The sequence below is a fragment of the Cetorhinus maximus genome, chromosome 8 (genome assembly GCF_964194155.1).
Source record: "Cetorhinus maximus chromosome 8, sCetMax3.hap1.1, whole genome shotgun sequence".
NCBI classification, from domain to species: Eukaryota; Metazoa; Chordata; class Chondrichthyes; order Lamniformes; family Cetorhinidae; genus Cetorhinus; species Cetorhinus maximus.
The window spans coordinates 25,216,639-25,232,014 of record NC_135886.1 but is presented as its reverse complement, the minus strand read 5'-3'; the positions used below and the strand labels follow the sequence as shown (position 1 = coordinate 25,232,014).

The 15,376-nt window shown below is 40.0% G+C and overlaps 1 protein-coding gene across 4 annotated transcripts in view; it reads left to right on the top strand.

Moving 5' to 3' along the window:
- Window positions 1-15,376, top strand: part of kif21b (kinesin family member 21B) — a 168,717-nt gene that overhangs the window by 107,511 nt on the left and 45,830 nt on the right. For all 4 annotated transcript variants that reach the window (XM_078546599.1, XM_078546601.1, XM_078546598.1 and 1 more), the window contains exons 18-25: window positions 399-628; window positions 2,587-2,737; window positions 5,711-5,902; window positions 7,153-7,254; window positions 9,355-9,517; window positions 11,809-11,869; window positions 13,492-13,549; window positions 14,233-14,414. In XM_078546599.1, the coding sequence (XP_078402725.1) occupies window positions 399-628; window positions 2,587-2,737; window positions 5,711-5,902; window positions 7,153-7,254; window positions 9,355-9,517; window positions 11,809-11,869; window positions 13,492-13,549; window positions 14,233-14,414 (1,139 nt within the window). The remainder of the gene's footprint in view (window positions 1-398; window positions 629-2,586; window positions 2,738-5,710; window positions 5,903-7,152; window positions 7,255-9,354; window positions 9,518-11,808; window positions 11,870-13,491; window positions 13,550-14,232; window positions 14,415-15,376) is intronic.

Here is a 15,376-nt window from a genome sequence, read left to right as displayed (position 1 = left end):
TTCAAGCCTTGGCTGAAACATTCTAAGAAGGAAAAATAAACTTTTACTTATATACATAAACAGTTTGCAGAGATTTTATAATGGAAATAAAACATTGTTTGACCTCAGACTGGAGCACTCATTCCTAAGATTTAGATCTTTTACACCATCTTTAATACTAGACTCAGTAAGCGTCACTTCCCAAGACAGGGATGTTGAGAAATACTCCAAAAAAAATTACACTTTCAATGGGAAGGTTAATTAAGATTATTTTACATCCAGAAAAATTTTTAAATGGGTATTGGTGATAGATAAAGTGCTTCATTAGGAAGCAGCAGTGAAGAGATTCCTCCTTTAAAAGATTCATTGCATCTTACATGACTTTTGTTAATTTTCTGTTTCATTTTGTTCTACTTTAGGTTAGTGCTCTTCGAAGATTAGCCAAACCAATGTCCAACCGAGTCGCTGGGCGTGTGAGCCGGAAGCAGAATGTTCTGGACTCTGGAACAGAGCTTTCGGCCAGTACCACATCTTCAGAACCAGAATCTGCCTCTAAATCCGTATCCAACATTGTTAAGCAGTGGAACAGAAAGTTAAATGCAGCCTGGAATGAGACAGTTTCTGCAGTGAATGGAACTAGGGCAGCAAGGTAATCAGTAATACAACTTAAAAATTGAAAAATAAATCAACATTGACAGGAATTAATTAATGTAAGAAATATTTTGATGATATGAGCTGTAATGAAATCAGCATCCCACAACAGGGGGATATGAAACACATCTGATAGCAGTGACTGGGATTATTCTTTCTTTCCCATTACTTCTGCGCACCATTAAATGTTTGGCGGCAAAGGACAAAATTGGAAGATGAACAACATAGAAAAATAAAACATGTTTTTTTAAAATTAAGCCCTGTGGTAAAAATGAATAGTTTTAACACATTGTTTTATTGGCTTTGCATAGCGTCAGAGAGCTAAATATTCACTGGGTCGAAATCCTGGAACTCCTTCCCTAACAACACTGTGGGTGTACCTACACCACATGAACTGGAGCAGTTCAAGAAGGCAGCTCACCACCACCTTCTAAAGGGCAATTAGGGAGGGGCAATAAATGCTAGCCTAGCCAGCGAAGCCCACATCCCTTGAATGAATAATAAAAACTATTCACACCGACTTTATAACTGAGTGCAGGGTGGCCTGAATTTCATATATAACAATCCTGTTGGAGGATTTTTATAATAATGAACTGTCACTTCTGATGATAGATAGGTAACTTGATTTGGCAGAGGCTGTTGAAAAAGCTGTGCACTTGTAATTGTTAAAAAAAAATGAATAGAATGCATGGTGAATAGACTTATTCTATTTGTGAGAAACAATTTACTTGTATCAGATGGTATAAATTGGACATCCCACATCTCCCCTTACGTGGCTTCCCTTTCAATTTTAATTTTCTCTTTTTAGTAGTTTAGACCTACATTTCATTGAGCACTGGGATTATTTTTACAATTTATTTTCTACCATTTATTTCCCTCCTTGTTTTTCTCCAGAGGATTTAATACATGGAATTAAGTGAATGGTTAACACAAAACTTTCTATTGCTCTAAGCCTTTGTGATATAACATCTGGTACAGGCTTGATCAAGAGAATGTACATGAAAGGGAAAAATACCATTGGCGTGGGAGGGCTCAATTCAACTACGTCAGTTTGACTGCTAATGAATCACGTTGCATTAAATCGTGTGTACATCGATGACACAGTGGTTGTGGTTGTGTCAATTGTGATTTGCAACATGATAAAATGCATTTTACTAAGGGCTGAATCCCCCCCATTGGAGGGGGTTGTGTGGGGGCGGGCGGGAGCGAGCGCGAACCCAATCCGTCATTTTACACGGGGTGCGGGGGGGGGCAATTAAGGCCCGCCCAGTGTGATGCTCACCCGGAAGCGCTGTGCGCTCCCTGTGCGGGCGGGTGGGGTGGTTCCCTGAGTTTGGGCCTGCGCGAAAGAGCACAGAAATCTCCCTGAAGCACAGAGGTGACTCAGGGAGAATTGTTTAAGGTTCAAACATTTAAATAAAGAATTGAAAAAAAATAGTTTTAAGACGTCCCCTCATGTGACAATGTCACATGATCTGGGACATGTCAAGGAACATTAATTTAAAAATTTATTTAATTTATAAACACTTCATTAAACCTCATCCCACCCATGGATGAAGTTCCATGAAAAATGCGAAGGCCGCTTGGGCTCTTCGCCTACCCGCCAACCTTAAGTTGGACGGGCAGCTCATTTAATTGATTTAATTAGTTTTAAACAGGCCTTAATAGGCCTTTGACAATTCGGCAGGCGCGCAGCCGAACTGAAAATCTAAATGACGGGCAGTGACGTCGGGACACCTGCCCGCCCGACATCACCACGCGTCATTTTACGCGTCGGTGAGTGGACCCCGCCCCCGCTCGCCGACCGGATAATTCTCCCCTAAAACAAGTGACAATATTCCATGTTCCCTCTATCCCTGACACCTACTAATAACATAAACCAACTGTAAGTCTTTTACTGTTTGTACTGAGGGTTTTTAAAATTGAATTTGTTGACTGTTTGCTTTTATTCTGCAGAAAGATCAAATACCAGAAAAAAGGAGTTGGTGAGGGCCTCTCTAAGGCAGCTCGGCTAAAATGGCAGGCACTGGAGTGCAGAATAACCGACATTGTGATGCAGAGAATGACTATTTCCAACTTGGAAGCAGATATGAATCGCCTGCTCGGGGTATTCATATTAAGTTATCACACAAACATGCTGAGTGACTTTCCAGGCTTTTGCAACACTGTTTTTCATTAGTATATATGCTCTGCTTCTGAAACTGAAATCACTCTTGCCCCTAGGGCCATAATGTGTTTGCCGCTGCTAGGGAACAATTTCTACAGCAAATTTGGGCTAGGGACAGCTGCACAGTTACACATGGAAATCCAAAAGTTGCTCTCTGAGATGTGCAGCTCCACTGTTAACTTCGCAAATATGGCAACTCACTGTCTGGCTCACCATTGAAATACAATAGTGTGGAGCTGCTGTTTTTGCATTGTAGGTACAAACTAAACTCGCCACATAAAATTACGGCTAGGCTGAAGTGATGCAAGGAGTCTGTCTTAGAGGCATTTAAGGTCTGTACGCATTTAATTAAACCTGGGTTAGCTGTCAAAGATACTGCAGTCTAAATGTTAATTGCTACCTGTTAACTTCTCTGGCAGTGAAAATTAAAGTATAGAGTCTCATTTCTTCATGTTTGAATTTTCATTGGCGGTTTTAAAAATGTAAACAGTTTAAATTAAAACATTTTTGTACTTCTCCTTTCCAGTAATTTGGCATTGAGTTTACCCAATCAAATTTACATGTGCTTCTCGGTCCTTGCACTGTTAATTTTACAGTTCTTCCATCTGATTGGCTAAGGAATTGCACTGTTGCTTGCCCTGTTACTCACTGCAACGTTACTGGCTCACACTTCCAGCAGCCTGGGGCGCAAAATGTCATTGCAGTTAAACAGGCAAGGTCAAGTCTAACTAATGGTATTGCCCTTAGTGTTAATGTTTAAAGGCTTTTCCTATTCCATAATTATATAAATAATCTATGTGCAGTTAGGCACACAAGTTTAAAAAAAATGTTAAGGTTGTTTGAAGTGAGTAACTTGTCAAAAGTCAAGATGCTTAAACTGCAGCAAAGCCGAGATACCACGGAATCAGTTAACAGAGCCGCTGGATCACTTTCAACTGTATCTTTGGGGAAAGTAGGCTGTGCATTGTTACTGACTACTAAAATTAATCAGTTCAGTACGAACTCAAATTACCTTGAACAAAATAAGCTTGCGGGTAGTGTGTTAAGATGGATAGAAAACTGGTTGGCAGCCAAGAAACAAAGAATAGGAATAAACGAGTCTTTTTCCGAATGACAGGTAGTGACTAGTGGGGTACCGCAGGGATCGGTGCTGGGACCCCAGCCATTCACAATATATATTAATGATTTAGATGAGGGAACTAAATGTAATATCTCCAAATTTGCAGATGACACAAAGCTGGGTGGGAGGGTGAGCTGTGAGGAAGATGCAGAGATGCTTCAGTGTGATTTGGACAAGTTGAGTGAGTGGGCAAATGCATGGCAGATGCAGTATAATGTGGATAAATGTGAGGTTATCCACTTTGGTAGCAAAAACAGGAAGGCAGATTGTTATCTGAATCAGTATAAATTGAGAGAGGAGAATGTGCAATGAGACCTGGGTGTCCTCGTACACAGGTCGCCGAAGGTGGTAAGCATGCAGGTGCAGCAGGCGGTAAAGAAGGCAAATGGTATGTTGGTCTTCATAGCGAGAGGATTCGAGTACAGGAGCAGGGATGTCTTGCTGCAATTATACAGGGCCTTGGTGCGACCACACCTGGAATATTGTGTGCAGTTTTGGTCTCCTTATCTGAGGAAGGATGTTCTTGCTATAGAGGGAGTGCAGCGAAGGTTTACCAGACTGATTCCTGGGATGGTGGGACTGACATATGAGGAGAGATTGAGTCGGTTAGGATTATATTCACTGGAGTTCAGAAGAATGAGGGGGATTTCATAGAAACCTACAAAATTCTAACAGGACTAGACAGGGTAGAGGCAGGAAGGGTGTTCCCAATGGTGGGGGAGTCCAGAACCAGGGGTCACAGTCTGAGGATACAGGGTAGACCATTTAGGACTGAGATGAGGAGAAATATCTTCACCCAAAGAGTGGTGAGCCTGAGGAATTCGCTACCACAGGAAGTAGTTGAGGCCAAAACATTGTATGCTTTCAAGAAGGAGTTAGATATAGCTCTTGGGGCGAAAGGGATCAAAGGATAGGGGGAAAAAGCGGGAGCAGGCTATTGAGTTGGATGATCGGCCATGATCATAATGAATGGCGGAGCAGGCTCGAGAGGCCGAATGGCCTACTTCTCCTATTTTCTAAGTTTCAACTGCCCAAAATCCAAAGTGTGTTGTACCTCTGCCAATGCAACTACTGGGGACAGTATTGTTGTGTATGGGGAAAGTTCAATTCCTGTTAAAACCTGCATCACAGCATGCTGAAACTCAGCCATATTAGCAGCTTTGACTTTATTGTACACAAGAAAGAGAAAGAATTGTGATATATGAACAAGGTAACTAAGTGATATGGTAATCTACTGCTAGTTTAAACCAGCCCAGTAGATAAATTAGTTTTTGAAGAACAATTACCTGTTCCAAACTAAACAGGAACTGCTAAACTAAATGGAAGACAGGGAAACTCAGTTCCCACATACCGAGAGGCGTTCTCTCACCAAAAACAATGATAAGTTTTGAAGGAACATGTTTTTTTCTCCCTTTTCCATCCCCTGGATTAAACAAACAAAATCAATATCTTTAAAAAATTGGAAGTGAAAGGCTCAGATCTACATGTATCATTATTGTGGAAGCTGTTGAACCTTTGGTTAAAGCTGATTATACTCACACTTTTAATAGAATATTTGTTAAAACTGCCATTTGTGACCATCGAGAAATTGAAATTTGACTGTTTTGAGGTGTGGCATTGCAGTATCTTAGACTATTGCTGTTCAGATTTGATTCATGAAGACGTATGTCTGTATTAACCAATAGAAATCAATTTTGTAATGACAGGCAATAATGGGAAAACTATTTTGCTTAACCTTTATCAAGTGCCGTAGAATTTAAATTAAATTATTAATGTCTGCTATTCCTTTGCAGAAACGAGAGGAATTAAATGGCCTGCATGAAATGCTACTTGGGAAAAGGGAACGGATTCTAAAGGAAAATCCAGAAGATAAGTCCATCCAGGAAATAAATGAGGAACTTGAGGCCTTAAATGCGAATATCGACTATATTAATGACAGCATTTTTGAATGCCAAGCTACCATAATGCAGATCGAGGAGACCAAGGTATTCAGGCTAAGGTTTTGGAGTGGGGTAGGCGTATAACACCCGGTTTAGTATCTAAAATGGGTATCTACAATGAGGATATGTATAAATAAAAAGGAAAATAACTGAAAATTCAAAATAACAATAAAAAGTGCTGGACACATTCAGCAGGTCAATCAGCATCTAGAGAGAGAACAGGCGAGTTTTTGTTTCAGAAGTAACCCTTCAGCAGAACTAGAAATTGTAAAGATGAACAGCCTTTAAAGAGGGAACAGAAGAAAGGAGAGGAATAGAAAGAGAAACACAAATGTGAGAGTGTTATGATCCCAGCTGATGTTACTACTGGGTAAGCCTAACCCCAGGGTGGAACTCGGTTTGATAGATCCTAACTTTTATTTGTTCGTTTAGATAAGTGGAGAGTCACTGAACAGAGTCGCAGGAGTCAGCTGATGAACTTTAACAAAGGAATAAAACATTTATTAAACAAGAAAATATGAACTATATTACGATATTCCTGCACCCACAGCTAAACCTTTACAGATATACAGATTTGTAAAGATAACACAAGTTACAAGAGCTATCTTGCACTCTAATGTCCACAGTATGTACACAGTCCATGTAAACCAATAGATGACCTGTGGTCAGATACATCATACTGTGAAACCAAGCGACAGATGCCACCTCAAACAGATGCTATGGATCTCTCCTCCACAAGATAAAAAGCAAGACTTGCATTCACTGGTATATGGCACCTTCTCGACCTCAGGATGTCCTGAAGTGTTTCACAGCCAACTATGTAATTTTGAAGTTTTGTCACTGTTGTAATGTAGAAATTCCAGATTGTGCGTTGGTGAGGTTGCCCAAAAATTTCACTGAAGTTAACTTGTAGAATTTGACATTCTGCAAATGCCCAAAGATAGGTTGGTTGCGTGTTGGGAACTTTTGCATGATCTTGAAGGGGAGCAATTCAAAATAGGAGAAAAATATAATTTGAATGAGCGGGAGAAATGAAAATTACAGATTGCTTTAAATGCAAAGATTCAAAATCCTGTTATTGTTCTGACTAGTTATTGCCATTCTGCAATGGAATGACCATTATGGTGAGGAGTAATTATTCCATCCAGCTGCCAGTCTGCTCTGAATGGAAAGCATTACTGTTGCAAAAGCAATGGAGTGGACCTAAATAAAAGATGCTTATGTACATTGGCTCCTCAGTGTCCTCACCAATGGCCATTTGTTTTAAATTGACTTCTCTCTCACTGTTTTTGCAGGATGAAATTAATTCAACAGACACTTCTGTTGTCATTAGTTCGTGTTCCTTGGCTGAAGCACGTCATCTGCTGGATCACTTTCTTAAAATGTCTATTGACAAGGTTAGAGGTTCATCTATAACCTCTTCTATATGTGTAAAAGCGAAACTGCTGATTAACTGTTTTCTAGGGACTGTAAAGTGGTCAGAAAACAAAGTATTTGTATTGAAACCAACTAGTTTCAGTCTTTCATATCATTCCTTGATCTGATGCATTTCCATGGTACTAACTAGCATTACACCTGGACAAATCTTTATTTTAACCAGTTCATGCTAATGGTAGAGGACAGAAGCAGCATTGGCACCTTTATTTTCCATGCAGTGACATGTGATGAACAGCAAAGTAAATGGTTGTTTTGTTTTGTGATTAAGCCACATAACCTGAAAGTGTATTATTCCATAATATAGTTGGGATGATTCTGTGCTTTTCAGCATTTAATTCTCTGGATGGTATTTTCAAGATCCCATAACGAGTTCTGGCTGACATGACTTTATGTTGGATTTATGTCATCCCTTCACATATGAATATATCCTCATGTGGTAGCTCCTCCATTGACTCAGTAGGCTAAACAACTGAGCAGTGTAAATCAAGAAGGTCCCAGGGTCAGTTGTTGTGATGACTTAGCTGATCGAAATTATGGTTGTAGTACTAAAATCAACTGTGGCGCCACATGCTTCTGATCACTTTCTAATAAATCCTAGCTGGATGAGTGTACATTGAGTGAAGGCAGAATTGGGCTTGATCTACAATGTCCATGGGCTGAGGTATCCTGCTGAGATGTAAAAGGAAATCTTAACACTCAAAGATGAAGCTATTGGGATGCACGGTCCACCTGCCCAGGGCATGCAGGCGGTCCGGTCCATATTAACGGCCAGGCCTCATATACATTCTGCTAGCCATCTGCCTGCTCAAAACAGGCAGCTGGTTGGCCACATGCAGGAAAAGATTGGGCAGATCACAGACTGCCCCCTTTGATAGTTGGGTAAATGATAGGATGCGGAGGTTTGGTGGGTTCTCACTGGTTGGAAGGGGGCAGAGCCCAGAGTAATAGAGATACAAACATTCACTATGGGGCCTAGAGAAATTCCTATGGTCCAAAAACATTAAGTTTAAACTTGCCTTTTGAGGATTCACACAAGTTTCATTGAATGGGACAATTCGAATTAATAGGCATATGCGTGAAACATTGAAAGTCATCTGGTATCTGTGCAATTGTTCTGAAATTAATGTCTGTCAGAGTTGAAGGTAAAGAATTGATGAGTGGAGAAAAAAACAAGAAGAACATGCTTATAAAAAATAAATAAAATGTAGCCTTGGCTGATGGATTTTTATGGGCACTTTAAAGTATTAGTTCCCCAAGGTAGAATGGCAGCATTACAAAGTCATATTTCCTCTTAACATTTACTAAATTATTTAAAACACATACAATTTGAAGACAGGGAGAAAGACTTTGTTTTGCAAGCAGTCCCTATATTGACAGATAACCTGATTAGGCACTCCCAGTATGGAACAGTGCTCTACAGGGAGGACTGGCTAGGAATTTATGGGCCTACACTGCCTGATGTCCCATCTATTTAATTAGAGGTAGAAAAATTAAGGGCACTGTTCCCATGATTTCTCAACTATGATCATTGCTTCATGCCAGGAACACCCAATTGAGGAATCAGCTTGATAAAGTACGTCACTGGTTGCTAGGTGACATTGGGTGCTAATTCGCTAGGCAGCTCGGTCTTTAAATATATTTGTATTATTTAACTAATAACATAGGCAGGATAAAATGATATAATCTGAGGCCCGGTAGTCCCTGAAATTTGGATAAAATTCAAATTGGCAGCTGAGTATTTAAATTTATTTGGATTATTTAATTAATAACATAAGTAGGATAAAATGATATAATCTAAGGCCCTGTAGTTCCTGAAATTTGGATAAAATTCAAATTGGAAGTTTAATTTATACTGACGTAACAGTTTAGCAACTTAAATGGATGACACTGTTCTCAGCAATGTTTGCAGATATGGGCTAGCAAAGCACTAACAGACCAGAATGTCATCCTAATGAGTCTCTTGAAGCCTCACATAAATGATCTGGGATTGGTTCATGTATTGAAAAATGTGAAGCATTTTTTTATATTGACTTACACTCTTTTATTGTTTTCAACTCCAGGGCATGCAGGTGGCTCAAAAAGAGGCACAGATCAAGCTGCTGGAAGGTCGATTAAAGCAAATAGATGTGACAGATTCTGTTCCAACTCAGCTGATTAACATGTTAAGGGAAAAAGCTGAGTCTATTCCTGAATTACAGACATTGCTTCAAAGTGTCTCACAAGGTAGTGTGCTCTCGACCCATCACAATATCTCTCGGGGTTTATATATTTTATAATGAAATATTTATAAATAGCCCAAAGGCTATTTATGATTTATAGTTTTGCATATTTTATTCCATGCTTCCACACTTGGTTAGTTTAATTTTTCATCACAGTTGGATTGAACTGGGAGAGGCTTAAGTACTTGCAACCGCCTTCAGCGAAAAGTGATGAGTTTATGATCCATTGTGGCCTCCTTTTGAGGCCCCCCCCCACCACCACCCCCGGCATTGTAGATGCTCGTCGTCAGCCAATCCAATTCACTCCACGTGATATCAAGAAATAGCTGAAGGCACTGCATACAGTAAAGGCCATGGGCCCCGACAACACCTCGGCTGTCGTACTGAAGATTGTGCTCCAGAACTAGCTATGCCAAGCTGTTCCAGTACAGCTACGAGACTAGCATCTACTCAAGAATGTGGAAGATTGCCCAAGTATATCATGATTACAAAATGCAGGACAAATCCAATCTGTACCATCAGTCTACTCCCATTCATCAGCAAAGTGATGGAAGGTGTCATAGACAGTGTTATTAAGCAACACTTACTCAACAATAAACCGCTCACCAATGCTCTATTTGTGTTCTGCCAGGGCCATTCAGCTCCAGATTTCATTTCAGCCTTCATCCAAACATGGACAAAAGAGCTGAAGTCCACAGATGAGTTGAGAGTGACTGTCTTTGCCATCAAGGCAGCATTTGACCAAGGAGCCCTAGCGAAACTGAAGTAAATGGGAGTCAGGAGTAAACTCTCCATTGGTTGGAGTCATGCCTAGCACAAATGAAGATGGTTGGGGTTGTTGGAGGCCAATCATTTCCCAATACATCCCAGCAGCAGATCCTCAGAGTAGTGGCCTAGGGCCAACCATGTTCAGTTGCTTCATTAATGACCTTCCCTCCATCTTAAGGACAGAATTGGGGATGTTCGCTCATGATTGCACCGTGTTCATTTCCATTCAGAACTCCTCAGATAATGAAGCTGCACATGCTCTTGTGCAGCAAAACCTGGACAACATTCAGGCTTGGGCTGATACGTGGCAAGGAACATTTGTGTCACACAAATGCCAAGCAATGACCATCTCCAACGAAAGAGAATTTAGCCATCACCCTTTGATATTCAACGATACTACCATCGTTGAATCCCCCGCCGTCAATATCCTGGGGGTTACCATTGACCAGAAACTTAACTGAACCAGTCCATATAAATACTGACTACAAGAGCAGGTCAAAGGCTGGGAACTCTGCAGCGAATGACCTGCCTTCTGACTCCCTAAAACCTGTCCACTGTCCCCAAGACAAAAGTCAGGAGTGTGATGGAATACTGTTGCCTGGATGAGCGCATCTCCAACAACACTCAAGAAGCTCTACATCATCCAAGGCAAAGCAGCCTGCTTGATCAGCATCTCACTCACCACCTTCAACATTCACTCCTTCCACCACCAGCACTAAGTGGCTGCAGCATGCACCTTCTACAAGAAGCACTGCAGCAACTTGCCAAGGCTACTTTGACTGCACCTTCCAAACACACAATTTCTACTACTCAGAAGGATAAAGGCAGCAGGTGTCTTCGTCCTCTCCAAGCCACACACCTTCCTGACTTGGAAATACAAATTCCTTCACAATCATTTGGTCAAAATCTTTGAACACCCTCCCTAACAACACTGTAGGTGTACGTATAACACATGGACTTCAGCAATTCAAGAAGGCGGCTCACCACCACCTTCTCAAGGGCAATTAGGGATGGACAGCAACACTCACACCCATGATTGAATTAAAAAAAGGTGTTTCAAATTTTCTGCATCTACAGTAACAATTGAACGATGCACTGTTGACACATTGAATGTAAGATGTTTTTTACACGTGGCATCGATTTGAAATAGGTAGATCAGAGAATTGACCATTTTGCACAGTAAAAATCATGTAAGTAGCAATGTATGTAGGTGTGGTCAGAAAATTCCAATAAAATTTTACGTGTAATTACAAATTTATGGGATTTTAATCAAAGGGTTGTCATAGTTCTCCAAAGATTTTTTTTTTTAAGTCTTCACATTTTGAACACAAAGCTTTCTTGATTTCAGTTCTCGGTATACATTATACCAATGGATAAGTATCCTGGTTTTGCATTGTTGAAGCAATAAGACCACAGGACTAAATATATGAGTTTTGTTTTCATGGGTGAATTATGGGACACAATCTTAATGAGAGACTTTGAAGTGTCTCACAGCTTTTCTTTATATCTAACCTTTGTGACTTTCAGAAAATGGAGAGCTCAGCAGTGATGAGGAAATATCTGAGTGCGGCTCAGGGCTAGATAGCAGGTAAGCTTTTCAGAAGTGCTTATAACAAGCTTTATTATTCATGGGTAAATTACTTAACTGAAGTACTCTCCGAATATTATATTGCTATCACTGATGACCTGCACCAGACAAGAATCATATGGATAATACTGTATTGGAACCATCAGCAATATGTCAGTAGAAATGATGAGCTTAATAATGTAGATTCAGCTCTTCCAATGAATTGATTAAGGCAGCAAGTAGCTACAGGTCAAGAAGACCCTAAGTTAGAACTCAGCCATGGCGACAGCATGGATATTACAATTGTCCCCATCAACTTATGGGATGGAGGGAGTGCAGAAATTGTCCAAGGTTCCCAGTTCTTATTGCTATCCGACAAATTTAATGGGTGTGTATGCAGTTGTGTATGTACTTAGGTTGGGGACAGGATTGGATGCTGTTGTCAAAGGTGTCTGCTGACACCCTTTACCTAACCTTACAAATGAAGAATGGCCATTTGACTGTGGACAAGCGAGCACTCGATACCCATGGAACCATACTCCCAAGAAGGAGAGGAGGAAAAGAAAAAGGCTTAAAATGCTTCCATTCAGAAATTCAGCAATAGTTTATTTAATGTATAAATTATTCTGAAATGTTGATGCACTGGCTTCTGAGATTTGTTTCCCAAGGGAAAAAAAAAAGATTAAAAGAAAGTGATTTGTGTAAAATAATGAAGGATTTGAATTAACATAAATGCCTCAGTAAGCTCCATGCTTATATTACCAAAATCCTGAGAAGCTTTTTGCATGCAAAATAGTTTACATTGTTTTCAAACAGTATTGGAGTATATTTTAATGTTGCTGGTAGCTCTAAAGGCATTTTAATATCAAGCATACCATGGCTTTTGATATGGTTGTAAAATATTCCCAACAGCTTTTTATGTTTTTCCTCTGCTGAGTGCCAATAATAAAAAGTTACTACTGGGGCTCCAAAGGGGACCTGGCCCACTGCAAAGCCATCTCTGATGTTTCCCTTTTGTTTGCTCATGCTGCTCTCATGGGACATACCTAATTGGAAACTGATCTTATCTCTACCGGGTGAATGGCATTAATCTGCTCATTACGCAACGGAAGCCTGTTGTATATTTTTACTGCATTTGTAGTGAAAATAAAAAGCACTTGACTTTTGGGCCAAAAGAGCCCACAGTGAGCTGATAGCTGACAGATATTATTGATATGTTTCTGGCCAGATATTTTTAAGGCTACACTAAGCTAAGTAGAAAGCCAGACATGTGACAATTCACTGTGAATCATCCATCATCAGTTGGAAAATCAGTTATATTTTTAAACTATATGTACTATATTTTTAATGTGTAAGATGTTTATGTGCTAATTATTAGTATATAACATATGATTTTCAAGTTGAAAATAATAAATTGTGTTTTAAGATTTGTACATGATTTATCTGCCTATTCCTGAGATGTTGGTCAGGATTTTCCAGCCCCGCCGTGGTGAGACCCACAGTGGCCCAGCCAAAAGTCCATTGACTTTTAACAGGACCGGACAATTCCGGCGGCAGGAGAGCGGGGCCAGAAAACCCTGCCCCTTTGAATCTGTACCTTTTTAAAAGTTTATTGTAATAACTTTTATGTTTTCTCTTTCCAGTTTAATATCCAGTTCTTACTCAAAGCGTTCCCTAAGCCAGGGAGATTTTAGAATAAAGGTATAACTGTCATTTTATCATCTGGATGCACTACATTTATACACTCAGTTTGCTAACTGATATACCCTCAGTCTATTTTTAATGCCAGCAGGCATTATGTTTAGTATACCCCAGCTTTGATTATAAATGTACTGTATCAACGTTGTCATTTAGTGTGCCCTTTTACAGGAGATTGTCCATGTGGCATCACTTTAATAATTTGTAACATTTCAGTAGTTCACTTTAGTCAGTGGTGATTATAGACCTAAGATGAAAAGACTTTCAATATTTTCTTGCTATTTAGAGAACTCTGACTATGATGACAGTTTATTTTTTTAAAGAATGTGTGCATGTCACATCTGCTCTCACTTGACCTGGCAACCATTCTAATAAAATTTTAATTCACACACAAAAATATAGCCTTGCTGTTAATTAATCACAAGAAAGATTAAGTATCTCACTTTTAACATTTTTTTAATATATAAAAACTATTCAAGTTTTTTTTTTAAATTGCCCCGAATAGAAATGATTGCAACGTTTTTCGCATATCTAACTCTAATGGTTTCTGCTTAGTAGAGCTTGGGACAGGACCTGGTACTAGTATTAGAACTGTATTGTTGCTACCACAAATGTTTTATTCCTAAACTAATATATTAAGTTTTTACTGTTGGTGTGGCATTGTGATTTTGATTTTTAATTTACAGACTGAGCAAAAGACCGAGTTTCAGTACTGGGAAGGTTATGGCTCCGTTGTGGACCTGTCCACTCCAAGTCTAATAAAATCAGCTGATATAAAAGAGAATGGCATCAAGCCAGCTGACGTCCTCTCACGAGTTCCAAAGGACAAAGAATCCATTGCTCTCCAACCTAGATCTGGAAACACTTTGTAAGTCCATGTACTACTATTCTTGCAGCAGACAATTGTGTGCCATGTTTCATTTCAAAATAACAAGAAACGTCTCACAGATGCAGCCTCTAATGTTTGGGAGACTTCAACCAGCCAACTGCTAAAGTTATGGAGGATGGAAATAAGCTAAGAAGGTTCAGTTGTTTGTATACAAACTTCTAAATTTTGCATATAGCTCATTTGAGCTGAGCACAAGCCTTTTTTCAAAAAAAAAATGCAGCTGAGATGCTAAAATATTTTTGCGACCTATTTCAAAGTTGCCAAGGATCCCAGCCTTTCTGAAGTGCAGGGCACCAGAATATCATTGCACAAATATTTATTTTGAAAGGCATTGACTCCATAAGTCTTGCTATTTCAATCACAGACAGTTGCTGCCAACCACTGTGACAACAACGTAATTGATATTGGGCAGAATTTTCTGCCTGCCAGACCCAACCCAATCTCCGGCGGGCGGGGAGCCGATCCCCGCCGGAGAAGCGGGCCCTGCCGCCATTTTACGTGAGATGGGACATGTTCATAAATTACATTAAACTTTTAAAATCCCTACATGAAACGTCATCCTGCCGGTGGATGAGGTTTCATGTTTTTTCTAATTCCCGCCGGGGCTCCTGGCCTGCCTGCCAACCTTAAGGTTGGACGGGCAGGTCCTTTAATTGCTTAATTGATCCTGTCAATGGCCTCAATTGGCCATTGACAGGTCGGCAGGCCCGTAGCTGATTTCGCTGTGCCCCCACCTTCCTGAAAATTTATATGGGGCGGGGTGACGTTGGGGGTTCTTGCGGTTTCCTGACTCACTTCAGTGTCAAGTCCCCTAAAATCACTTTGTAAATCTATTTATAACTTATCCATCTATTCTTAAATTTCAATTAAATTCAATTGCCTTGTGCTCCTGGAGCTGTCCTATGATTACAGAGTGGTACAACAGAGTTGTGAATCCAGTT